Source organism: Podarcis gaigeae, assembly GCF_964106915.1.
Source record: "Podarcis gaigeae genome assembly, chromosome: 10".
In the NCBI taxonomy this organism is placed as follows: domain Eukaryota; kingdom Metazoa; phylum Chordata; class Lepidosauria; order Squamata; family Lacertidae; genus Podarcis; species Podarcis gaigeae.
In genome coordinates this window covers 5,657,492-5,684,041 of record NC_139686.1, presented here as the reverse complement: position 1 = coordinate 5,684,041, position 26,550 = coordinate 5,657,492, and the positions used below count along the sequence as shown (strand labels likewise).

The 26,550-nt window shown below is 44.8% G+C and overlaps 1 protein-coding gene across 1 annotated transcript; it reads right to left on the bottom strand.

Annotated features, from left to right (window-relative positions):
- Positions 1 to 2,490: 2,490 nt before the first annotated feature.
- LOC310826274 (uncharacterized protein) lies at positions 2,491 to 26,534 on the bottom strand. The gene is made up of 3 exons (XM_083701067.1): positions 26,195 to 26,534; positions 2,908 to 2,974; positions 2,491 to 2,625 (listed from the first exon to the last, which is right to left on the bottom strand). The coding sequence occupies exons 1-3, from the start codon at positions 26,413 to 26,415 to the stop codon at positions 2,590 to 2,592; spliced, it is 324 nt and encodes a 107-aa protein (XP_083557193.1). The 5' UTR covers positions 26,416 to 26,534; the 3' UTR covers positions 2,491 to 2,589.
- Between the last annotated feature and the right edge of the window lie 16 nt (positions 26,535 to 26,550).

Below are 26,550 nucleotides of genomic sequence, written 5' to 3'. Positions count from 1 at the left end.
TTTGCTTCTCGATTTCATACTTAAGGGAGACTTGGCACTTCTTTTTTTATGTGTTCTGCATGGGTGCATATGCAGATATGCATTCATCAAGTTTCAAAAATCTTGCTTACAATCCTCACCAGCTCAAAACAGGGAAAAAATCAGGTTCTTCATGACCTCATGCTGCATTTGAAACACGGCACGAGGTTGGGACCAGTACCATAAAGTAAGAGAAAACTGCTTAGACCAGGCTTCCTCAACCTCGGCCCTCCAGATGTTTTGAGACTACAATTCCCACCATCCCTGACCACTGGTCCTGCTAGCTAGGGATCATGGGAGTTGTAGGCCAAAAACATCTGGAGGGCTGGGGTTGAGGAAGCCTGGCTTAGACTACGGGTGGCTAACCTATGGAACTCCAAAAGCTGCTGAACTCCCATTAAAGGTAAAGGTAAAGGGACCCCTGACCATTAGGTCCAGTCGCAGACGACTCTGGGGTTGCGGCGCTCATCTCGCTTTACTGGCCGAGGGAGCCGGCGTACAGTTTCCGGGTCATGTGGCCAGCATGACTAAGCCGCTTCTGGCGAACCAGAGCAGCGCACGGAAACGCTGTTTACCTGCCCGCCAGAGCGGTACCTATTTATCTACTTGCACTTTGATGTGCTTTCGAACTGCTGGGTTGGCAGGAGCAGGGACCAAGCAACAGGAGCTTACCCCGTCGAGGGGATTCAAACCGCCAACCTTCTGATCAGCAAGCCCTAGGCTCTGTGGTTTAACCCACAGCGCTACCCACGTCCCCACAACTCCCATTACCCTTGACTATTAGCTATCCCAGGCTGGAGCTCATGGCAGCTGGAGGCACATCTTAACTTACATTAGTTAGGGTAAGGCCTGCAGGGCTTCTCCTGCCTCAACCATTTTTTCACATAAAAAGATAAAGTGTCATATATAGTGAATAGGGAAAACACAAATTAAAATAAATATTGCTGCCCATATTCCTATCTACTTTCACTCCTTTGCTTTTAGGACAATAAAAAATAATGGCCTTATTGTACTATCATCATTTTCTTGTACCGCAATCAACCTTAAAACTGAACTTATGTGGCTTCATTGCACAGGGACAGCCAGATCGCTAGTCCATCCAACCAAGTACTCTATTAATTGGCAGCGGTTTTCCAGTCTTTTCTAGCCTTGGTACCTCATGACCTTTTGGGTGAAGATATCAGGAATTGAATCTGGAACCTTAGGCATGCACACCATGTGTCCTACCACTACAGCTGTTTCCTAGTATTTGCTTTGGTTTAAAAAAGTGAATACGAGCTATTAAAACCCCAGTGGACAAGTGCCCCATGCCTCAAAGCAAGAAGAACTTGAGTGTGATCCAGCTCATTATGCAGTCAATGCTCTGTACAGGGCTCCATTCCACAAGATCCAAAATAATTTGAATTGTATCCAAAGTTCCTCCTACTCAGAGCAGACCCACTGAACTCAATGGGTGTGGCTAACTTAGTGCCACTTAAGTTCAGTGGGTCTACTTTGAGTAGAACATGGCTTCCTGAGTAGAACATTGCTGGATATATAACCCTTAGCATCCCTATCTAGCTTCTGCAATTCATGAAGAAATAGAAGTGGTGGGGAGATGAGGTTCAAGTAGGCAGAGCGGGAGCATAGCTTTGTAATCACTTTTTTGGTTGTTGCCTTGAAGGAATGACCGGTCTTAGCTAGTCACTGCAGGATCAAAACTGAGACAACAGTTAAGATCGTAATAGTCAGTCACCCTTGAGAAGCACATTTCCCCCTAGATAAACAGCATGAACTTCCGCTTAATGAGCAGGTCTGTAAGGCCTTGTTCTTGTGATTGCTCGAACATGAATATAAATCTCCATGGGGACACTGATAAAGGATAACATGTATGGAGACATTAGGGGCAAGACGTGCGTGTATGCCCCTGCCTCCCACCATAGATACAGCATTCACATGTTCAGACAAAGGCCTAAACATGCCTTCTGTGTTCTAAGTTTGAAATGCACTATCTCCAATAAGCAAGATGGAAAAAAAAACTATTTTCTCCAATGATGCCAATAGTCCCAGGCAAGAAACAAATGTGTAAGCAGAAAGTGCCATTGGAAGAAAAAAAATCACCGTATTTTTTGCTCTATAAGACGCACCAGACCACAAGACGCACCTAGTTTTTGGAGGAGGAAAACAAGAAAAAAAAAATCTGAATCTCAGAAGCCAGAACAGCAAGAGGGATCGCTGTGCAGTGAAAGCAGCAATCCCTCTTGCTGTTCTGGCTTCTGGGATAGCTGCACAGCCTGCATTCACTTCATAAGACACACACAAATTTCCCCTAACTTTTTAGGAGGGAAAAAGTGAGTCTTATAGAGCAAAAAATACAGTACTTTAGCTGTCTAGCCCCACAGTGTTCCTGCTAACAGCAATATGCTTTTCTGAGCCGCACGAGTGGAAGTAGCTTCTACATGTAAGGAAATCAAGACACAATGGGCACACACATTTTGAGACGGGAAATATCTTTTTACTGGATGATTTTTTTGGAAATCAGTTCCTGACTGTAGATGCTGTATATGTCACATTGACTTCAGCAGGTCTTGTTTAAATTCTACTCAATCCACAGCTGGTCAAATTATTCTGTTACAGTATGCAAAAAGAAGAAATTAATGGCAGACGTTGTTCTAGCATATGGAAATACACTACTGCACATCATGTAAGTCTCACAAGGCAGATCAGGTACACTGACTACCGTCTGAGAGCTAGCAAAGCTGGTTTAACCACCAGCAGCATACAGAAAGTAAAAAACTGTAGCTGTCTGTCTGGGCACAGAACAAACTTTTAGTTGAGAGAGGAAGAACATGAACTGTTTCTTTGTTCATTATTCCAATTGTGAATTAATACGCTGTTTGCTTTACTCACCAGGGTAAAATCCCAATGTGGCCCAGGAGTTAGAAATGTGAATGAGCTTCCTCGCCGCAGAGAGTACCTGTGGACAGAAAATGTTTTCTTGTTTATGACAGCAGTTACAAGGAAAACCCTGAAGCTCTTACAGAGTTCCAGGCTGCTTTGCTATCAAGAACATTTAGCACAAGATATACGTACACATGTGTGCATGTGCCAGTGTGCCAAGTGAGCCTTGGCCCCATGCAAGGCAGGGAGCTTTTAAGCAGAGTTATGTGTCATCAGCATATTCTGACAACCTACTCCAAAACTCTAAATGATCCCACTCAGCAGTTTCATGTAGATGTTAAGCAGCATAGGGAATAAAATTGAAGCCTGGGAAACTCCACACCGATGGTTCCCCAAGCACCACCCTCTGGAAAAGACCATCCAAGTAGGACAGGAACCACTGCAAAGTGGGGCCACCCACCCCTAACTCGGACAGCCATTCTAGAAGGATACCATGACTGATGGTATCGAAAGCCAGTGAGAGGTTGAGGAGGATTAACAGGGACACATTTTCTCTGTCTCTTTCCCAACAGAGGTCATCATACAGGGTGACCAAAGCAGTTTCTGTTCCAAAACCAGACCTAAACCCTGGCTGAAATGAATCTATAAAGTGAGTTCCCTCCAAGTACACCTGGATCTGGTCCTTGACCACCCACTCAAGAACCTTACTCAAGAAGGGGAGATAGGTAACTAGCCGGTAAGTTACATAAATGTTTCTCTATAACCAAGCCTTTGGTTAATTAACATTCTATGGCACTTTGTGGGAAGGGGGTTACTGGTTTGTTTTTGTTTTATTATGTATTCTGTGTTCTCATTTTGAATGTTTATGTTGTGAAATGCCCTGTGATCTTCAGATAAAGGATGATATACAAATTTTAATAAATAATAATAATAATATCATGAAACTGCAGCCCACTAAAATGCCCTCACAAGTAATTCCAGGCCAAGAACTGAGAAGGGAACAGTCCATTCCTAACAACTTCCATCTCAGCACCAGTGCTTAGTTTCCAAAATTAGATCTGACTCTGCTCAGGTCTCTGCATGCTTGCTTTCATCAGAACAGAACAGCTGTTTCTGGCTTTCCAGTGCAAGAGAATGGAAAATCTCTTAATTCTTTGCATGATCACTACCTGAATTTTCATAAAGGTACAAAGTTAAATAAATAAATATTCTTTCTGTGCTTCTGAACATCTGCCATATGTCAGTGATTTCCATGGAAATTGCAGGTTCTGAAGAAGCCATAGGTTTCTGACAAATTTTCCAACTGCAATGTTGTCTCAGTATTTCAGCCAAATCAGCCTTACAGAGAATGGAACAGTGCCAGGGAGTATTTCATACAATACCACAGTTGTGTGACATACACCTTTTAAGGTTGTTAAATCCACTGCCTTAAGTCATTCTCCAGGACTAGAACAGGCTTAAGCAAATACATTCACTTCCAAGTTTCACTGTCTAATAAGCTTGATGCACAGACCTTTTCATTTATTTTGGACTCCGTAGCTTTTATCCAAAACTCAGATTTTTAATATCTCAGAAGAGTAGTTTTTATATAATTCGCCAATGACAACACCTAATTTGATCAAATAATGGATTTTTTATTACATGAAGCTCCAACAACTAGCAGGCTATAATGTTTCCACTCTGTGCTTCAGTTTACATCATAGTATTTGGGTGGGTGGAAGTCCTATGAATGCTGTAAACTGTATAACTTCAATCAGTGCTCTGCTGAATCAGTCTGAAACACATGCCTGTTCTACATCATTCACACAGGAGACATGCAGGAACCTGTGCAGGTACAATCTTTAAGAACTGGGAAGAGAAGTCATAGATGGGAGATCTGTGGGGGATGTGGAGACGATTCTGAGAAGACAAAAAACATCTACCATTTAGCATGTACATTGATGTTGCTGCTACAATGCAGAAGAAAATATTTGCTCTAGCCACGATGGCCAGTAAGATGATAGTTACTGAACCTGGCTCCTCTCTTGCTACTTCTGCTGGGTAGAATTCAGAGGGCCAGGGCATTGTTCTGTTCCTTTGTATTTACTGATGCTCAGAGCTCTTTGGTGCTATTTGACAAGCCATTTGAGCATACTAAGGTAAAGGTAAAGGTACCCCTGCCCGTACGGGCCAGTCTTGCCAGACTCTGGGGTTGTGCGCCCATCTCACTTAAGAGGCCAGGGGCCAGCGCTGTCCGGAGACACTTCCGGGTCACGTGGCCAGCGTGACATCGCTGCTCTGGCGAGCCAGAGCCGCACACGGAAATGCCGTTTACCTTCCCGCTGGTAAGCGGTCCCTATTTATCTACTTGCACCCGGAGGTGCTTTCGAACTGCTAGGTTGGCAGGCGCTGGGACCGAGCAGCAGGAGCGCACCCCGCCGCAGGGATTCGAACCGCCGACCTTTCGATCGGCAAGTCCTAGGCGCTGAGGCTTTAACCCACAGCGCCACCTGCGTCCCTACTAGCATACTAGAAACTCTTAAATATTTACTTGAGGAAGACTGAACAATGGCACGACTTCCTCCAGCAAATAGCTGCAATTACTCTGGGATTTGACAGGAAGCTTGTGAGCCTCTCCATTTGTCTATATCAATATGCTAATTTGTCAGTTGCTCACTCCCCCCCCCCCACAGAAAAATTGTTGGAGTCACCAACCTCCAAACTGGTGCAGAGGAACTGGATAACTTTTACATCTCTCAACTGCACAGACGAGTTGTTCTTAAGACCGTCCTGGAATACACTATTCAGCCAGCCATAATTTGCAGTTACCATCATCCCAGCCTCTCCTCCAGATCAAGGGAAGTGATAGTGCCACTGTATTTTGCTCTGGTCAGACCTCACCTGGAGTACTGTGTCCAGTTCTGGGCACCACAGTTCAAGAAGGACACTGACAAACTGGAACGTGTCCAGACGAGGGCAACCAAAATGGTCAAAGGCCTGGAAACGATGCCTTATGAGGAACGGCTAAGGGAGCTGGGCATGTTTAGCCTGGAGAAGAGGAGGTTAAGGGGTGAGATGATAGCCATGTTCAAATATATAAAATATATAAAAGGATGCCACATAGAGGAGGGAGAAAGGTTGTTTTCTGCTGCTCCAGAGAAGCGGACACAGAGCAATGGATCCAAACTACAAGAAGATTCCACCTAAACATTAGGAAGAACTTCCTGACAGTAAGAGCTGATGGTGTTTCCTGCTTGGCAGGGGGTTGGACTCGATGGCCCTTGTGGTCTCTTCCAACTCTATGATTCTATGATTCCAATTTGGAGGTGAGACAGGTTTTCATCCCTAGGAACATAATACAAGGCAGCTTTCTGAGTTATTGCTCCACCTAGCTCAATACTGTTTACATTGATTAGTAGCAGCTCTCCAGGGTTCCACAGAGATCTCTACCAGCTGGGATATTTTGCATACAAAACACATACCAGGTCTAGGTCATCCCTAGGAAGCCCTACTACTTTCCAAGTGTCCTTCCAAGGTTCTTAACCAACTTGGGTCCAGGACACCTCATGGAACACCTGATCCCTTATATTCTGTGCTCAATCCCAGCTGTCTTCAGGGGAGTCACTGTTAGTGGTCCCCTATGGCTCAGATGTACAGATGCACTGGCCCCCGGTGGAGTACAGGATCAGGTTTAAGGTGCTGGTTTTAACCTTTAAAGCCCTATACGGCCTAGGACCCTCGTACCTATGGGACCGCCTCTCCTGGTATGTCCCATGGAGGACCTTACAGTCTTCAAACAAAAACATCTTGGAGGTCCCAGGCCACAGAGAGGTTACGCTGGCCTCAACCAGAGCCAGGGCTTTTTCAGCTGTGACTCCGATCTGGTGGAATGCTCTGTCACAAGAGACTAGGGCCCTGCGGGACTTGACATCTTTCCACAGAGCCTGCAAGACAAAGCTGTTCCACCAGGCCTTTGGCCAAGGAACAGCCTGACCCCCTCCTTTGGTAATTCTTCACAGAACTCTAGCCCAATGGTTGCCATTAATTTGATTTGAACTGATTTTGTAATGAATTGATTTTAGAATGCTGTATTATTTTACTGTTGTTAGCCGCTCTGAGCCCAGCTTCGGCTGGGGAGGGCGGGATATAAATTTTTATTATTATTATTTCCAAGCAAGAGCCATTGTGGGCCCAATTTTATGGAACTCACTTCCAATTGAAGTAAGACAGGCCCCCTTCCCTGTTGAACTTCTGGCACTTACTGAAGACTTCTTTAATCCAGCAAGCTTTTAATTGGGATCTGATTTTATTGTTTTAACTCATCTTTAGCCTCCTGTACATCACGTAGAGACAACTGTGATTAAGCAGTAGACAAGCTGTTGAAATAAATATAAATATGTTAATAAATTGTGGGTGTCTTGCTCAATAGTCACAACTTGCACAAGTGCAGTGGTATGAGGTCTCCTTTATCCACATTTGGTCTCATCCAGCAGACCATGGGTAGGTAGGGTAACGCAGCGAACTGAATCCTGTCATTGGCAAATCCGTCATGGAGCAGCAGTCCACGCCATCCACTTGGATAGAACAGAACAGGATATTCTCCTGTTGAGGTTGGATGGTGCCTTTGCTTTGCAAGCAGCCAGGAGTCTGGCCAGCATATCTCAATGTTTATGCCATCTGGTTCTTTTTCTAATTTCTGCTTTGCCTCTCCAAAGATGCTTTGACAGCAAGTTCCTTTTGGCTGCCTGGCTGGAAGCTCAGCTTGTTTGCTTAACCTTCCCCACCCTCTCTCCTTCCAGAATTAATCTGCACCAAGGGAGGTAAACTGAAGAAGGAAAAACAAGAGTGTTTCCCTTCAGCCAAATATACTGGACCCTTGTGGTAGGTTTCCTGTTCTGCCTGCTTAACTCAAAGGAAAGCCTGCTACCCACCCCCAATATATGCATATCTTGTCAATCTATTGTTGTGGAGGAAGCATGCTGGGAACATCAAACAGAACAATAAGCTTGGATTCTTCCCAAAATATAGATAAGAGGACCCTTTGAAGGTCCCAAAAGATGCAGATGTAAAAAAATAGCAGAGCTGTCAGGTATTCAAAACATTTTTTGTTATGCATCAGTCATCTGCCTTTAAAACAGATGGATCAATTTTAATAAATCTGCATATTACTAAAAGCTAAATATGAATGCCTTATAATTCAACAGAACTAGGTTTTATTCTTCATTCCTTGCTTGAGCAACACACACTGGTCCATTCAGCCTGAACATTACAGTCCGGATTCCCAACACTATTAGACGAGAGACATAGATACTCCCCTTAGGTAGCAGTATATCTTCCAGTCCAGCTTCTTCTCCTCCAAGTCACCTAAATTACTGCAAGTCTCAAAAGATGCCATCAGCATATTCTACCAAACTTTGGTAGCTGTTCTGTTTGAGGGTTTGTCCAGAGAGTTTAATCTAGTAGCCCTGTTAACTTTAAACCACCCTTCAATGTCCAAAATAATTTGGGTAGCAATTCTCTATTTCCTTCCTCTTTGGCTTCTAACCAGCTTTGTTTTTCCACTGGCGCACAGCTCTATTCAGTGATATTAAATGCATATTAAATAATGCATTTTCAGGCAGCTAGATTATGCTAATGACAATTTACAATTACAACAAGGAAATAACCTTCAGCACCCTCTAACTAACAGTTGTAAACAAGGCAGAAACCGAGTAAGCATTTTTAACTCCTAGGTTGGAAAGCAAGTTCTTTCAGCCCAATATATTTGTATCTAGTTTACATCTTTTAAAGCCACAATTCTACATGTTTACTAAAAAGTAAACCCCACTGCACACAGCTTATACTGTTACCCTACTTTTGTTGTTTCTTAAAATATATACTGTATACAGCTTTTCACATACAGTAAACATAATGTTAAAATTCTTAAATCCTTAGGAGTCGGAAAGGTAGAAATCTCAAATCTAAGCGGAAATTCTACCCTCCGAGAGAAGCAACTCCCAAAACACTCTGGCTGAGCCACTATTTGGCAATCTGCAACTCTGAATCAATTAGCAATTCTAGTAGCTGCTTCTTAATGCAGCAAAACCATGAAAGTGGCACAACTGGGTAGAAAAGTTTAAATAGCAATTGGTGGGTGGGTCTGTGTGCAAAACAATATCTGAGCACTGAAACCAAGTGGATCGGACACAGACTGCTACTGTTGATTTCAGGACTTCTTGTACTTTTCAGACAGTCTACAGCAGCCACTACTTTGATCTTTTTATATCCTTTGGGGTTTCTGGGGAACGTGGCTTTAGACACCTCAGACAGGTTTCAGCAATATTGTGCATGTGCTCCCCCACCTCCTTTTAAATAGCAAAAACAATGGCTGTAATCATAAACACGCCAGCTTTTGAACAAGTCCCATGGCGCAGTGGGACAGACTTCTAAGAACATTTGCCCTCAACTTCTTTGTCCAGCTTGAAAAGGTGAAGCAACACAGCTGAGCTAATCAGAGAATATTAACGAAGTGTCATTATCCATGAGTAATTTATATGATGGGCAGTGGTGATCTGGCATGCTTCCCACATCATCATGGCAGCATGCATGCATCAACCCCGAATTCACCATTTAACTCCTCCACTATCTCCCAACAGCAGACTTCCTATATTGGCAAAGGACCTTCCTTTCATGTTCTCTCCGGATTTTCCTCCCAGGGGACTTCTGGTCCAAGTCAACTGCCTAGCAACCTGTAATAGGTTCGGGCCAATCTACTCTGCAAAGGAAATTAACTCTGGACAACATTCCAAGCTTGCAAAGAGTCACTCATTTGAATCTCTGGGTAGAATATGAGCCAACTACAGGTAGAATATGAGCCATCTACAGCAGGCACTTGCTTGGGGATGTCTGCTTCAGTGGCTTAAGGTTCTCACAGTGCCAGAGTCCAGCATACTATTTCAAACTACAAAATGTACTCAAAAGATATTCTGGGCAAAGTGTTATGACGGCGTGACCTCTGCAAGACTTATCGTATTTTTCGCCCTATAGGACGCACCAGCCCATAGGACGCAGCTAATTTTTTTGGGGGGGGGAGAAAGAAAAAAAATTATCCCCCCCCCCCAGCCGCAGGGGAAGCCCGAGCTTTTAAAAACGCACCTACCATAGTTTTTAGAGGAGAAAAGGATATATTCCAGAAGCTCTGCTTCAGAGCATCCAGCGCTCTGGGCGGCAGGCTGCTATCCGCAGCGTGGGGAGCCCTGTGGGAACTCCCGTGGGCTCCCCAGGCTTGCTGATAGCTTCCTGAAGCCTGGAGAGCGAGAGGGGTCGGTGCGCACCAACCCCTCTCACTCTCCAAGCTTCAGCGAAAGCCTGCATTCGCCCCATAGGACGCACAGATTTCCCCTTCATTTTTGGAGGGGGAAAGTGTGTCCTATAAGGTGAAAAATACAGTAATTCTGAGTATATCCACAGAAGACTTCCCTGGTCCTTCAGGGTCGCATCCTGTCTCCCACCTGCACCCACCCCATGCACTGAAATTACAACTTCAAAGGACCTTTCTATTTGAGTCGAAGGCAGCTTTATCCAAACCTAATTGTGGCACATGGGTATGAGTAGTAAGTGGAGCACATGAGTAGCTGTGTGGTACATGCATATGCCTCTGTTTCCGAGCACAATTCAAAGTGTTGGTGCTGACCTTGAAAGCCCTAAATGGCCTCAGTCCTGTGTACCTGAAGGAGCGTCTCCACCCCCAACGGTGCACATGCGCTGTACATAGCGGTTTGCCACCGGCGCCGGGATCCTCTGCTCGTGGCTGCAGCCGTGAATGGAGAATCCTCCACATGCCTCAGTCCTGTATACCTGAAGGAGCGTCTCCAGCCCCATCATCCATCCCAGACACTGAGATCCAGCGCCGAGGGCCTTCTGGCGGTTCCCTCCCTGCGAGAGGCTACAGGGAACCAGGCAGAGGGCCTTCTCAGTGGTGGCGCCCGCCCTGTGGAACACCCTCCCAGCAGATGTCAAGGCAATAAACAACTATTTTACTTTTAAAAGACAACTGTTTAGGGAAGTTTCTAATGTCTGATACTGTATTGTTTTTAATATTCAGTTGGAAGTCGCCCAGAGTTGCTAGGGAAACCCAGCAAGATGGGCGGGGTATAAATAATAAATTATTTGTTGTTGTTATTATTGTTATTAGTAGTAGTAGTAGTAGTAGTAGTAGTAGTAGTAGTAGTAGTAGTATTGTATATATTGTGGCATGAGGGCAGTGCCAACAGCCCCCCCCCCAATACTTGGGAAATCCTCCTGTACAGGTTTTGGAATGGGTAGCAGACTTGCAAAACTATGCGGATGTATCTAACTGCATCCTACTCTGAGTAGACCCATTTAAATAAATAAAACAAGTTTGTCATGTCCATTAACTTCAGTAGGATTACTCTGAGTAGGATTGTGCTGAATACCCCTCATAGTGATACCTCTAAACCAGAGAGGAAAACAAACCAAGTTTGGGAGAAATATCAGATACTTTGTAGCCTGCATCAAATCTCCAAGAGTCCAAAAACACTCCTGGCTCTGCTCCCAGTTATCCCCATTTTACAGACAGGGAAGCAAGCAGAGAAACTGCAACGGAATCAAAGACATCTATCTAGTGAGTCAACAGCAGAACACACCACAAGACTTCACAGGTCCAAGTCCAACACACTCTGTTGGTGCTGGCTTATCAGTTAGGACATGTTATCTCTTGCCTCCTACTCTTAAAAAAAAAAAAAAAAAAAGCAAGCAAGCCTGGGCACACAACTGAAAAATGAAGGTAGACAGTTAGGACCAACAAAACCCAAGACCTAGCACTAAGCAGCAGTTACAAGCCTCAGCAATAAATAGGATTTATATATGGCCAATCCTCAAGGAAAAAAGTGAACTCTAATTCCAAAGCAGAACAGCAAACAACAGCGTTGATGGGAAAGGGCAGATTGTGCTGTACTCATTCCTGTAGAAAGACGCACACCACGTTGTTTCCACGTGGACCGTGGCACAGCCCACGATTCCTTGCTGCCACCCACCAGCCCCTTGGGATTTGCTCTGCCTCCTTTTTAAGTAAGCTTTCCAGCTCACTTAATAGACTAGAATAGAATTCCAGACTAATAGCATGTTTCCAGTTAGCAGGCAAGAGGCCAATTCTAAGGCTAGCTGAACTTGAAGCACATATTTTCCTACCTATTTCAAGTGCTCCCACAGACGAACAGCAACGATCAAATAAAGGCACTGGGCCAAATCCATGAGCAAAAACCCCACTCGCAGATTATGCCAGCTGAAAAGAATTGCCAGTTGTGGGGTAGGGGTGGGGGTGAAGTTCAAGAGACATTTTAAGTTCTTGTGGGAAATTATGCCCAACTAGGATCAGCAGAAGTCGTGGCATGAGATTTGTCACAAAACACATTTCCCATGATTAAGACACAGTTTTCCGTTAGCTACTTATTTTAGATGATCACCTTGTTTATAAGACAAGTATTCCTTTAGTTTCAAGCAGTGTTTGTTACGGGAATGTACAGTGGTAGCTCGGGTTACAGACGCTTTAGGTTACAGATTTCGCTAACCCAGAAATAGTACCTCAGCTTAAGAACTTTGCTTCAGGATGAGAACAGAAATCGTGCGGCGGCAGCCCCATTAGCTAAACTGGTGCTTCAGGATAAGAACAGTTTCAGGTTAAGAACAAGATCTCCAGTATGAATTAAGTTCTTAACCCGAGGTACCACTATATAGCGGATGGATGCAAAGAGATCAGCTGTATTCTGTGCCGTATACAAGTTTCCATATTTTTATCTTTGGGAAATAAATCCATACATAATAGGCTAAACTTTGTCCACTGTTGGTAGGAACATATTGCCAATCCTTTCTAGACACTGCAAAGTTATGGAGTGTTCACTCATATGGAGTGATGAGATGGAAGCTGACCATCAAAAGGATAGTCACAACCAGTTTACATACGGTACTTAAAAGGAGGCAGTTGTGGGGAAGCAGTTGTGTTTGACTGGGAAAAGCCCCACAGAGAAATAGAAAGAGTTTGTGCTCAGGGCAAGCAGGTGGGAGAGAGGGGGAGACTGAGAGCTTGGAAACAGAGAGCAAATTAATGAATTAGTAGTAATAGTACCACCCTGAAGATCACAGGGTGGTTTACAACATAAAAATGCAGAATGATAACACAAAATACATAATAATTTTAAAAACCAATAGCAGCCCCCAAACACATTTAAAAGGCCATAGAACTTTTAATCAGCTAAAGGGCCTAGTTATAGAGAAACACTTTCATATAACACATAAAGATATGTAATGAAGGCAGGAGGCGAGCCTCTATGGGGAGAGCAGTCCATAAATGGGGAGCCACCGCAGAAAATGTATTTTCTCATGTTTCCACTGTCCAGACCTCTTGAGGAGGGGGCACATGAAGGAAAAGCCTAAGATGATGATCTGTAGACAATGAGTTCAAGCACATGGGCCTAAAATACATCTTGTTTGCAGAATGTACAGGCCTCAAAGAAAGAAGGCAAATAGAAACTGGTCGAGCCTTTAAAGTACCTCATAGTCGCCTTGGGCTGGTCTTAACCATCCAGGGGTCCTTTACCTCTTTTTACCATTTACTGGCATATTGGAATAGCCAAGAAATAAACTTTCGGGTCAGAGAAGAGAAATAATTTCACAAGTATTCAGATCTGAGTGGGACAGAGGAGAAAAGCAGGAGCAAGACAAATACTAGGCATTTAGCAGAGATAAGTGGGAACTGCAAGAGGAAAAGGAGTCTTCCAGGAAAAGGCTGAGGCAGCAGAGATAGGCAGCTTGGGGGATGAACACAACTGGGCTGGGTCTGCTAGGAGTAATGCCTATCTCATTTAGCAAACCTTAAAAAAACCCAAAAACCATTGTGTGGGGGGTGGCCAAGCTATGTTCATGGATCTTTCATTTTAAAGGTTCACAGTGCTTATAAAAGAACAGCCATATCTGTGTCTACTGTATGTCTCCACCCTCTCTTCTTAACCAACAACCAGGTAGTTTGCAAATTGCTAGAGACACAAAGCCCGCAACCTTTGGTCTGCACAAGGATTTGTGGTCAAGTAATAATAAAGTGGACGTGGGTGGTGCTGTGGGTAAACCACAGAGCCTAGGACTTGCCTATCAGAAGGTCAGCGGTTCGAATCCCCGTGACGGGGTGAGCTCCCGTTGCTCGGTCCCTGCTCCTGCCAACCTAGCAGTTTGTAGGTATCGCTCCAGCGGGAAGGTAAACGGCATTTCCGTGTGCTGCTCTGGTTCGCCAGAAGCAGCTTAGTCATGCTGTACGCCGGCTCCCTCGGCCAATAAAGCAAGATGAGTGCCGCAACCCCAGTCGGTCACGACTGGACCTAATGGTCAGGGGTCCCTTTACCTTTACTAATAATAATAATAATAATTTATTATTTATACCCCGCCCATCTGGCTGAGTTTCCCCAGCCACTCTGGGCGGCTCCCAATCAGTGTTAAAAACAGTACAGCATTACATATTAAAAACTTCCCTGAACAGGGCTGCCTTAAGATGTCTTCTGAACGTCAGGTAATTCTTTATCTCTTTGACATCTGATGGGAGGGCGTTCCACAGGGCGGGCGCCACTACCGAGAAGGCCCTCTGTCTGGTTCCCTGTAGCCTCACTTCTCGCAATGAGGGAACCGCCAGAAGGCCCTCGGCGCTGGATCTCAGTGTCCGGGCTGAACGATGGGGGTGGAGACGCTCCTTCAGGTATACAGGACCGAGGCCGTTTAGGGCTTTAAAGGTCAGCACCAACACTTTGAATCGTGCTCGGAAACGTACTGGGAGCCAATGCAGATCTCTCAGAACCGGTGTTATGTGGTCCCGGCGGCCACTCCCAGTCACCAGTCTAGCTGCCGCATTCTGGATTAATTGCAGTTTCCGGGTCACCTTCAAAGGTAGCCCCACGTAGAGTGCGTTGCAGTAGTCCAAGCGTGAGATAACTAGAGCATGCACCACTCTGGCGAGACAGTCCGCGGGGAGGTAGGGTCTTAGCCTGCGTACCAGGTGGAGCTGGTAGACAGCTGCCCTGGACACAGAACTGACCTGCGCCTCCATGGACAGCTGTGAGTCCAAAATGACTCCCAGGCTGCGCACCTGGTCCTTCAGGGGCACAGTTATCCCATTCAGGACCAGGGAATCCTCCACACCTGCCCGCCTCCTGTCCCCCAAAAACAGTACTTCTGTCTTGTCAGGATTCAACCTCAATCTGTTAACCGCCATCCAACCTCCAACCGCCTCCAGGCACTCACACAGGACCTTCACCGCCTTCACTGGTTCTGATTTAAAGGAGAGGTAGAGCTGGGTGTCATCTGCATACTGATGAACATCCAGTCCAAATAATAATTTATTATTCATACCCCACCCATCTGGCTGGGTTTCCCCAGCCACTCTGGGAAGCTTCCAACCAAATATTAAAAACAATACAGCATCAGTAAACAGGTGTGCTAAATTGGCTATCAAATTTCAAACAAGCCATCTTTTTTAATGGAGCAGTAAAAAAGCCAAATGTTCAGCACCTAATTTCTCCCCTTACCCAACAGTTTTTTTTCTCATACCTAGCATTTTGCCGTTGGCCTTTGTGCAGATACCCTCCTCAGCCATTGACAGGTTGAGTCAGAAATAATTTTTCCTGTTTACCAAACAACTGTATTAGGACCATGAAGAGGCTTTAATGTCAAACTGCAACTTATGGTAATAAGAAAATTAAAATGCCTGGGGCAACAGAGCTGTAAGGTCTAGTGTGGCATGAGACACTAAATTTGTCTGTTTGAAGATAAAAGTTTGAAAGGGATCAGCCAAAACCGAAGATGAGGAAGTTCTGTGCCTCATCTCCAGTAGCTCATTTTGAAATTGAATAGCATGAAGAGCTGGTAATAGTCTTCCCTTATTCCAGTTCCTGTCTCAACTGCAGGCCACTTTGGGACCCAAATGAGGAAATGCAGGGTGTCAATTCTCTGCTAAATAAATAAGCAAGCCTCTAGATGCAGCTTATGGGACGCAGGTGGCGCTGTGGGTTAAAGCCTCAGCGCCTAGGACTTGCCGATCGAAAGGTCGGCGGTTCGAATCCCTGCGGCGGGGTGCACTCCCGCTGCTCGGTCCCAGCGCCTGCCAACCTAGCAGTTCGAAAGCACCTCCGGGTGCAAGTAGATAAATAGGGACCGCTTACCAGCGGGAAGGTAAACGGCGTTTCCGTGTGCGGCTCTGGCTCGCCAGAGCAGCGATGTCACGCTGGCCACGTGACCCGGAAGTGTCTGCGGACAGCGCTGGCCCCTGGCCTCTTAAGTGAGATGGGCGCACAACCCCAGAGTCTGTCAAGACTGGCCCGTACGGGCAGGGGTACCTTTACCTTTACCTTTAGATGCAGCTTACTGTGGAGCACCTAGCAAGTGATAATGTAGGTCTCTTTGCCATGCATAGCTCCTCCTGCTAATTCCTACATATCACCCTGCTTGTAAAACACATAGCTAGATGAGATGACTGAAAAGCTAGCAACCACATCCCATTGTCCCACCCATCCTGCTTCATTACCACAGCCTCTCCCCTTTAACATTTCAAGAGCTGATTTGAGGCATAGACACCCTTTCACCATAGCCAGCTTGCTAATTTCCTTCTGTGAGAAAAAAGGGTAGTTTCTGAACTTGCATAACCCTGACTATTTTAGTCTCTTCCTTCATTTCCTTTTTCATGCCACATCAAAATCTCTGCTGAAAGGATAGTTGTACAGGTGTAATTGTGCAGATTCAGAAAGGTTTGTTTTACTATTTGAAATGTAGTATCTTAGATGCTGCCTGCCAACCTAGCAGTTCGAAAGCACCTCCGGGTGCAAGTAGATAAATAGGGACCGCTCCGGCGGGAAGGTAAACGGCGTTTCCGTGTGCGGCTCTGGCTCGCCAGATGCAGCTTTGTCACGCTGGCAACGTGACCCGGAAGTGTCTCCGGACAGCGCTGGCCCCTGGCCTCTTGAGTGAGATGGGCGCACAACCCCAGAGTCTGTCAAGACTGGCCCGTACGGGCAGGGGTACCTTTACCTTTACCTTTACCTATCTTAGATGCATATCCAGAAAGTTATGTTGTTCTTATTGGGGGGGGGGGTGAGAGAACAACATGCAGGTCAACACTGTTTCAAGTCAAAGTTACAGCTTATTTATTCCCTTTCATATTCACATATACATTGAGTGTCACATTGTATCCATTTATGAATTGTGGTGGCTTTTTGGCATGGCCATAAGCAAAAAAGTTTGTGTGTGCATTTTATTAATTAAAGACAACAAAAATGGTAAAATCAGGCCTCCGGTTTTGAGTTAATCTACACAAATCTCTGACCAAGCAGCCAGATTGCATTTTCATGTAAACACCAAGCTGATGGTACTGTGGCCTTCCCAAGGAATAGTAATCCCTGTTTCTACACTGTGTTCGAATCAAGGACAAGATGAACCTACATTCAGTAGTGTGCAAGAACGCTGCTTATTACGGGTAAGTAAGTTGTGAAGGAGCTGTTTTCCATGCGCTTGGAACCATAGAATTGTAGAATCGGAAGGGACTGCAAGGGTCATCTAGTCCAGCCCCCTGAAATATAGGAATCTTTTGCCCAACATGGTGCTCAAACCCATGGCTCTTAGATGAACTCTACTGACTGAAGTATCCTGAGTTCTGTTGATGTGCAAAGTGTCTTCTAAACACTTTGGGATTAGAAGAGAAGAAGAGCATTTATTTCCATCTGAACACATTACAGAAAATAGCTTGCAGCTTTCCAATGCATTAAGAGTGCAGGGTGCTTCCCACCCCCCACCATAGCCCCAGGTTTATTAAGCCAATGCAATCCAGTTAAACACAACCACAGCATAACCATCTGCACAATTCACTGTTTTCATGTTACTTGCAAGTCTACTAAAACAACAGTCCTCAACAATAGATTGTTGTGAGAGTGAACAATTCAAGTATTCTGTGGCTGCAACCCAAGCATACTATCAGAGAATAATCACCACTCAACACAGTGGGATTCATTTCCAGGTAACCATACATAAGAACCCCTGACCGTTAACTCCAGTCGTGGCCGACTCTGGGGTTGCGGCGCTGATCTCGCTTTATTGGCCAAGGGAGCCGGCATACAGCTTCCAGGTCATGTGGCCAGCATGACTAAGCCGCTTCTGGCAAACCAGAGCAGCACACGAAAACGCCGTTTACCTTCCCGCCACAGCAGTACCTATTTATCTACTTGCACTTTGACATGCTTTTGAACTGCTAGGTTGGCAGGAGCTGGGACCGAGCAACGGGAGCTCACCCAGTTGCAGGGATTCGAACCGCCGACCTTCAGATCAGCAAGTCCTAGGCTCTGTGGTTTAATCCACAGCGCCACCCGCGTCCCTTTAACCATACATAAGATTGCACTATAAAAACTTTTCTGTTCTGAAACAGATGCAGAACTATTGCTGCAACACAACCTGTTAGGTTGACGCTTCAAGAATGCTTCTGAATAACATGTCAAGAAGCTTTTACTATAGGGGAGAAGCTGGGGAGGGAAGAATGCACACTTTTCTATTCAAAAGGGAAATGGCCTGTGGTCAGGAAGAAAAAATATTGTACAGCCAAACACAGAATAACCTTTGCAAACACTCACATTGTTCTAGCTACTGAAAACTGAAAGACTTTCCATACAGAACAAAATATGCTGTTTTCCACAACACTGTCCAAAAGCAGCTCCATTCTAGGACCAAGTTGGTCAAAATACAAAAGCAGCATCATTTGCGCCACCTTGTGTTCATGCCTATACAGCATGTTAAGATACATGTCATAATCAGCTTTAGTGGCATTCTCTTTAAGAAAGGGGGGGAAATGTGCAATATAAAATGATATGTTTAAGCAATTAATTCTAATGCCAGTAACTAAAAAGATGGGGCCTTTTCTGATAAGAGGGGGAAAGAAACAGCAACAACAAAACACATCCTTTCAGACCAAGATAGAACCAAATACAGTAGTACTTCTGGTTAAGAACTTAATTTGTTCTGGAGGTCCATTCTTAACCTGAAACTGTTCTTAACCTGAGGTACCACTTTAGCTAATGGGGCCTGCCGCTGCTGTGCACTTTCTGTTCTCATCCTGAAGCAAAGTTCTTAACCTGAGGTACTATTTCTGGGTTAGCAGAGTCTGTAACCTGAAGCGTCTGTAACCTGAGGTACCACTGTATAGTGTGCCCACAAGCAATGAATAGTTGGCTTTTCGAGCAATGACAAGGGGGTGGAATTCCCTGATGGGGAACATTAGAAAATCAGCATCAACAGTAAAATCTGATGCACTGTTTGGAATCATCATTTGTATTCATGAAGTCCACATGGTTTCCTGGAAAGCTTGGGGCTTGCTCTTCGTCCCCCACCTGCAACATCAGTCATAGCCATACGGGGGAAGCCTTGTTAATTTCACTTGTTCTGGACGGCTTGCAAATCACGCTGACAAAGCTTTTCCTTTCACTTTCTACTCCTGGCTCCCACCACCAATCAACCCATTCCTGTGTTTCATTGTTATACTGTGTTATGAACCATAGAGAAAAAAAAAGAAAAGAAAAAGGGAGAAACTGAAAGGAAAACATGTGCTATAGTATAGATTCAGAGTCTACCTTGGTGCATCTAGCTCAGTGCTGTCTACATGGATTGGTAGCTCTCTGTCCTACCCAGAGATTGAACCTGGCACTTTTTATAAGCAAAGTATGTACTTTGCCTCTGAGTTGCAGCCTTTTCCCAATCTATTTACTTTTCTCTCCCATCTGTACATGTTCTCTTGAGACCTGGAGGGAAAGCTCAAACCCAGAACTTAATTTCTTTAAAAAAGCAAGAAAGGAGGTAGGACACTCTATCACACTACAGGCCAAAACCAAAGTGAAGGGATCATTTTTTATTGTGTAGGGGGGAGCATTCATCCTCAAGAATACCAAGAAACACCAAACCCAATATATAGTTATGTTGTACTCACAGTTAGAATCATGGAACTGTAGAGTTGGAAGGGATCCCGAGGGTCATCCAGTCCAACCCACAACATGCAAGAATCTCAGCTAAAGAACCTAGGGGATGGTTCTACTACTACTACTGCTAGCCAGGGGAAAGAGCAGAATTTCCCTTTGAAATACACAAACATTTGTGAACACCTGTTTGTTAATAGTAATATTTTCTGTGAGTGATCTGAGTGTATTTCCCTCATCTAATCTTTGACATTCAGATCACAGCTTGCATTTCTGGGAAATGCTGTCAACACTTTAAAGGAAGAAGCACAGTTCTTGGTGGTTCAGGCCACAGGTACCCAGGAGTCTTACTATCAGAACACATACCGTATTTTTTGCTCTACAAGACTCACTTTTTCCCTCCTAAAAAGTAAAGGGAAATGTATGTGCGTCTTATGGAGCGAATGCAGGCTGCGCAGCTATCCCAGAAGCCAGAACAGCAAGAGGGATCGCTGCTTTTGCTGCGCAGCAATCCCTCTTGCTGTTCTGGCTTCTGGGATTCAGAATATTTTTTTTTCTTGTTTTCCTCCTCCAAAAACTAGGTGCGTCTTGTGGTCTGGTGTGTCTTATAGAGCAAAAAATACAGTACTTTCCTTGTAATAATTTGTGGTTTTTAGTATATTTTCTCTCCTTTGCTTTTTACTAGCCAAGAGGTGGAAAACCTGTGGCCCTCAAGGTGTTGCTGGACTCCCTCATTCCTAGGAAGCATGGTGAATAGTAAGGGGTGACAGGTGTGGGAATCCTACAATCTTTTAAGAGGCCCAAGTTCCCCATCTTTTTGGAGTTCAGCACCCAATTCTGCTTTGTTCTGCATCCAGCCTTCCCAAACCATGTCTGCCTTACCTAGTTTACACTGCAAACTGCAGGCAGGGGCTGCTAACATTACAGCTAATTTTTACAGCGCCTAGTCTCTATAATTAGCACTATCATCTACTGGCATCTAGTGGACAGGAGCTGACTTACAGTCAACACTCTACAGCTAGGCTGGCACTGTTACGTGTCTCAAGAACTGTATTTACAGAGTCATCAAGGATTAGTTAAATCTAAGCCTATGACACGTATGTCTGCTTGTCAGGCCTCACTTCCTAGATCTAAAAAGAACAACTTGCACCCCATGCTTTCCTGTTGGAAGTCATTTTCACACCATACACCTTACATTAGGTAGGAGAGACCGAATAGCTAAGGAAGTCCAGACTATAAAAACAAAATCAGTTATGCTGAAACAATCACCCAGAGCACTTAAGGGCTAAATAAAGCTATATTTTGTAATTTTACACCCTAATTAAGGCTCCTGGGACTAATCCCCAAAGAATACTATGGGACATATACTTCCAACTAAGCATGCTTCATATTGTGTTGCGTGAAATGTCCTTAAGGGAAGGATTGCAACCACTCACCCTGCCTTGCCTTGTTAATTTCTGTAAGGAGTTTTATGCCCTTGAGCTTGAGGTTGTAAGGAGTGCCTCAATGTGAGAGCCTGAGTGTATAAAAAAACTTCTCTGCATCATTACAACAGACATTCAGTTGGGATAAACAGAAGCAGCAGCAGCAAGTTGGATATTTCAAAATGCAATTGAAGGGATGGGCTGATTTCTTAACCTATACCCAAAGTGAATTTACAAAGAGGCCTACAACTGGTTTGAATCTCTCTGAAATATTATGATAAAATTTGTATTGTGGAGTTCTGGGCAGTGGCAACTCTTTTCCATGACATTGGAACAGTGCTTCATCTTACAATGTTTCAACAACCAACTAACCAGCCTCATTTTAAACTTAGTATTGACTCACTTTAAATCTGGGATTCAGAAAAATGGGTAAAATGCAGACTCAAGAATGCATGTTTTTGAGAATTCCACAGACTGATACTCAAAATCCCAGTAACCTGTATTTGGAAAGTAAAGCACATGTGGTACACATATCTGAGCCACCTTTAAACATTCTGCCATTAGTAAACTTGTACAGGATTGCTCCAAAAGTGGCTGGCAGAATGCTAAACCTGTTTTGTCACTTTCTCTCACCCTAGAACAGTTTTGCTATAAAATGGATGAGTGGTTTTAATGTTCTCCTAGCTTACACAAAGAGGACACAAACACTGCAACCCATAAATGCTAATACAGAATTGGTGTAAAATAACTTTATACCAGCTTTGACCTACCTTTAGTAATGACAAATGTTTCATCCCATTTCAACACTGCCAGTTGGCACTCCATCCGCAGAGTAGGGCTGGGATGCTGGTCAACTGGCTGCCTATTTGATTGGGGCCAAATATTATGTGAAGTTGAGAATACCCTGGCATAAGTGGCAGCTAACCTTTATTATTACATCATGGAATCATTCAATAGGAATGGCAGGAGGGCACCTTCCTTTACCTTAGAGGCTGCACCTGAACTCTCCACCTGTTTCTCACACATTCTGTATTTAAGGGGAAGCCAGCATTGCACGTAAACTCCTAGAGAGCTTCTGCTCTCCTCACTTTCCAATTAATGGACATGATTTAAAATTTCCCAGGACCTCTGAAAAGGTACGTAAGAATTCAAGAGAAAGGATGTCATAGCCATCACTGGCTCCAATAATGGAGACCAACTCTATCAATTCAATTTTTACCCTCCATTAAGCCAGCTATTGGTATAAAGTACTGTGCAATGGGAGCAATTTTGGCCAGGGCAGAAATGCTTGAAAACAACCCTGTTTGTCCTTGTATACCTCAAGAAAACTTGACCTACTTGAAATAAGTAAAAGTATGTTGCTGGGTGCTGAATTTTAACTGGAGTTACAATAAAAGGTTAGTAGAAGGCCATCTAGCAATAAAAGAAATGTTGCATGTTGAAGGCTTCATCTGCACGTTGCAACATTATGAGGTCAAGGTTAGCAGTGGTAAAATGTACTGCACAACTTTAGGCTGGGGGGAGGGGGAGGTTGTCAGATTTTGAATGTGACCTGGTTTTAAAAATAAAAAAAAACTCCACCCCACTAGCAGACAACTAGCACAACAGCAGGGAGAAGGCTGGGTTAGAACTTTTCTCCTTAGTGTGCTAGTGTGTTTGCTTGTTACTTGATTACTCCTCATCTGCAATTACACAGTCTATTTTATCCTATCATGATTCTGCCACCTCATTCTGCTGCATAGGTAGACCAGACCTAAGGTCGGATTTAGACATAATATCAGGTCTACAAGAAAAACGTATCCCGTGCATCGTTCCACACAACTAGCTTGCCTAAACTGAGAAGAGAAGGAGCCTAGGGCAGCAAGCACAAATTCTATCAGTTCCCAGTTAGCATGAGAGAAATATGTCAAACTTCATTTTATATAATGCAGCCATTTTAGTGCTAAACTTGAAAACTACCTGGGCAGAAAAGCAGTATATAAATCTAAAACATGAATAATGAACTGTTTTGAATGGAATGTGAGTGACGCTTGCCTGGGTCATTCATAGAATCACAGAATTGCAGAGATGGAAGAGATCCCCAAAGGTTATCTAGTCCAACCCTCTGCAATGCAGGAATCATAGCTAAGGAATCCCTGACAGAAGGCTAACCAACCTCCATTTAAAAACCTCCAAGAAAAGAGAGTCCACAGCCTTCCATGGTAGTCCGTTCCACTGTCAAATAGCTCTTACTGTCAGAATATTCTTCCTGATGGTTGTCAGAATATCCTTTCTTGTCATCTGAATCCATTGGTTTGAGTTCTATACTCTGGAGCAGCTGAAAACAACTTCACTCCATCTTCCACGTGACAGCCCTTCAGATAATCTGAAGATGGCTCTCATGTCACCTCTGACTCTTCTTCTTCAGGCTAAATACACCCAACTCTTCCACATAAGGCTTGGTTTCCAGACCCTTGATCATCTTGATCGCCCTCCCCTGCACACATTCCTGCTTGTCAATATCCTTCTTAAACTGCGGCACCCAGAACTGGACCCAGTATTCCAAGTGTTGTTTGACCAAGGCAGAATAGAGTGGTACCATGACTTCCCTTGATCTGGACAGTGTACTTCTGTCGATGCAGCCTAGAATAGCATTCACTTTTTGTGATGCTGCATGACCCTGTTGACTCACATTAAGCTTATGGTCCACTAAGATCCCCAGATCCTTTTCACATATAAATGTACAGTGGTACCTACACACATGCTTCAGGTTACAGACTTTGCTAACCCAGAAATAGTGCTTCAGGTTAAGAACTTTGCTTCAGGATGAGAACAGAAATCGTGCTCTGGCGGTGCGGCAGCAGCAGGAGGCCCCATTAGCTTACGTGGTGCTTCAGGTTAAGAACAGTTTCAGGTTAAGTACGGACCTCCAGAACGAATTAAGTACTTAACCTGAGGTACCACTGTACTTACACAGCTCAGGAGCTCAATACCTTAAGGACCGCCTCTCCCCATACAAACTGACCCAGACCCTGCAATAGTCATCTGAGGCCCTTCTCTATGTCCCCTCTCCCAGAGAGGTTCAGAGGGTGGCAACAAGAAAACAGGTATTTTCCGTGGCGGCTCACCATCTGTGGAATGCTCTCCCCAGAGAGGCTCAGCTGGTGCATCATTACATGTCTTTAGACACCAGGCAAACGCATTCTTCTTTACCCAGGCCTATGGTTATTAAAAAATCTATGGCCTGCAAAAGTGTTGGGGATAGGACTCTTGTTATTATTATTTTACTTTTTATTATGATTTTATCATTGATATTGTGTAATATGTTTCTAATGTTGTACACCACCCTGATCTTTTGATAAAGGGTGGTATATAAATTGAATTAATAGTAGTAACAACAATAGTACTGGTAAGCCAGGTGTCCCTTATCTTATATTTGTGCAGCTAGTTCTTCCTGCTTAAGTGTAGAGCCTTACATTTGTCCCTATTGAAATTCATCTTGCTGGCTTGGGCACAGTTCTGCAATCTGTTACGGTCATCTTGAATCCCAATTCTGTCTTCTGCAGCATTAACTACCCCTCCCTGGGCACACATCTTGAGGGGAAGGGAAAAGACTTGCACCCTGAACACACTGCATAAACAGCTTCTGTGTCATAGGGAAAGGTCCCTTGGGCATTAATCTAAAACATGCAGTTTTGCCAGTTGCCGGGGAGCAATACTATTGAGTTTATGGCCTCTTTCTGACCTTCCCAGGGGTGGGACGGGACAGATTTGGCTGGCTTTTGTGGGTGACAGGATGCAGAATGAGATGGATTTCGGTTGTAATCCAGCAGCGCTCTTGTGTTCTTACGGATGCTTGCTGTGTCATTATTATTTTTAAACCACACACATCACATATCAAGTGCCCATTTCAAAAATCCGGATGAAATATACAAAAGAGCTGGTGGCTACGTCACTCTGATTTTAGGATTTTTGCCATACTGCTATAGGTGGTGCAATAGGGGACTGACCCATTTGCTCTGCGTCTTCACCCGCCATTCATTTTCTTTTATTTGAGTGCAATGGGGGCTCAAAATCCTTTTAGATGAGGGCGGCGGGGAGGGTGATAATAACAATACAACAACACAATAAGAATAGTTTGCACTCGACTCATGACGATACAAGGATATAATACAAATAGGGGCTCATCCCTTTAACAAGTGGGGGGGGGCTGTAGGTTCTCACACTTTATCTCAGACTCCCTCCGTCCCCTTTTCAGGTAGAAAGCTGGGTCTGGGCATCAATAACACTAATAATAATAATAATAATAATAATAATAATAATCTTCTTTGGCGATCACTCGTAGCTGAGTAAGATTGTCTTCCGTACAGCAATGTGAATAAATTGTACTGGACTCATCCCTTCAACAGGTGTGCCTTGGGGAGGGGAGACCCCTCTGCAGGTTCTCAGCTTTATCTCAGACCCCCTCCATCCCCTTTTCAGGTAGAAACCTGCGGCTGGGCATCAATAACACTAATAATAATAATAATGGTAATCTTCTTTTGCGATCACTCGTAGCTGAGTAAGATCGTCTTCCATACAGCAATGCGAATCAGATTGTACTGGACTCATCCCTTTAACAGGTGTGCTGTGGGGGAGGGGGGACCCCTCTGCAGGTTCTCATCTTTATCTCAGACCACCCCCCTCCCCCTTTCAGGGAGAAAACTGGGCCTGGGGTTCAAGAGTACAATAGTAATCAATAATGGTGATGATGATGCAATCGGATCGTCCCTGTGACGGGGAGGGGGCTGAAGGTCCTCCCCCCCCACTTTTTTAAGGGAATAATATTGGGGAGGGGGTCAGAACCCCCAGCACCTCATACCGCCAGCCCCCTCCTCGATTATTATTATTCCTATTACCTAAGGATCCAGGGCGGGGAAGCGAGGGGGTACTTACCGCCCGCAGGAGGAGGCTGAGGAGGCGGTTGAGGAGAAGGAGGCGGCGGCCTGCCGGGCCCCTCCGGGGGTCTCGAGGAGAGGCGCGCCTCCGTCGCTTCTCCTCACAGGCGCTCCCTCCGCGGCGGCGGCGCTGGGCCTTGCCGCTTGCTGCTGCTGCTGCTGCCGCCGCCTCCCCTTCCTCCTCAGAGGGGGCTTCTCAGCCAAGGGGCCGCTCTCCATGCCGGGCGAGACCAGACTCGCCTCCGCTGAAGCCCGGGACGAGAATGGTTAATGGCGGCGGCTGAGGGAGGAGGGCCGCCCGGCCGCCTCGCCACAAAAAAAAGCCGTTTGAAAATGGCGGCGGGAGCCGCGCCG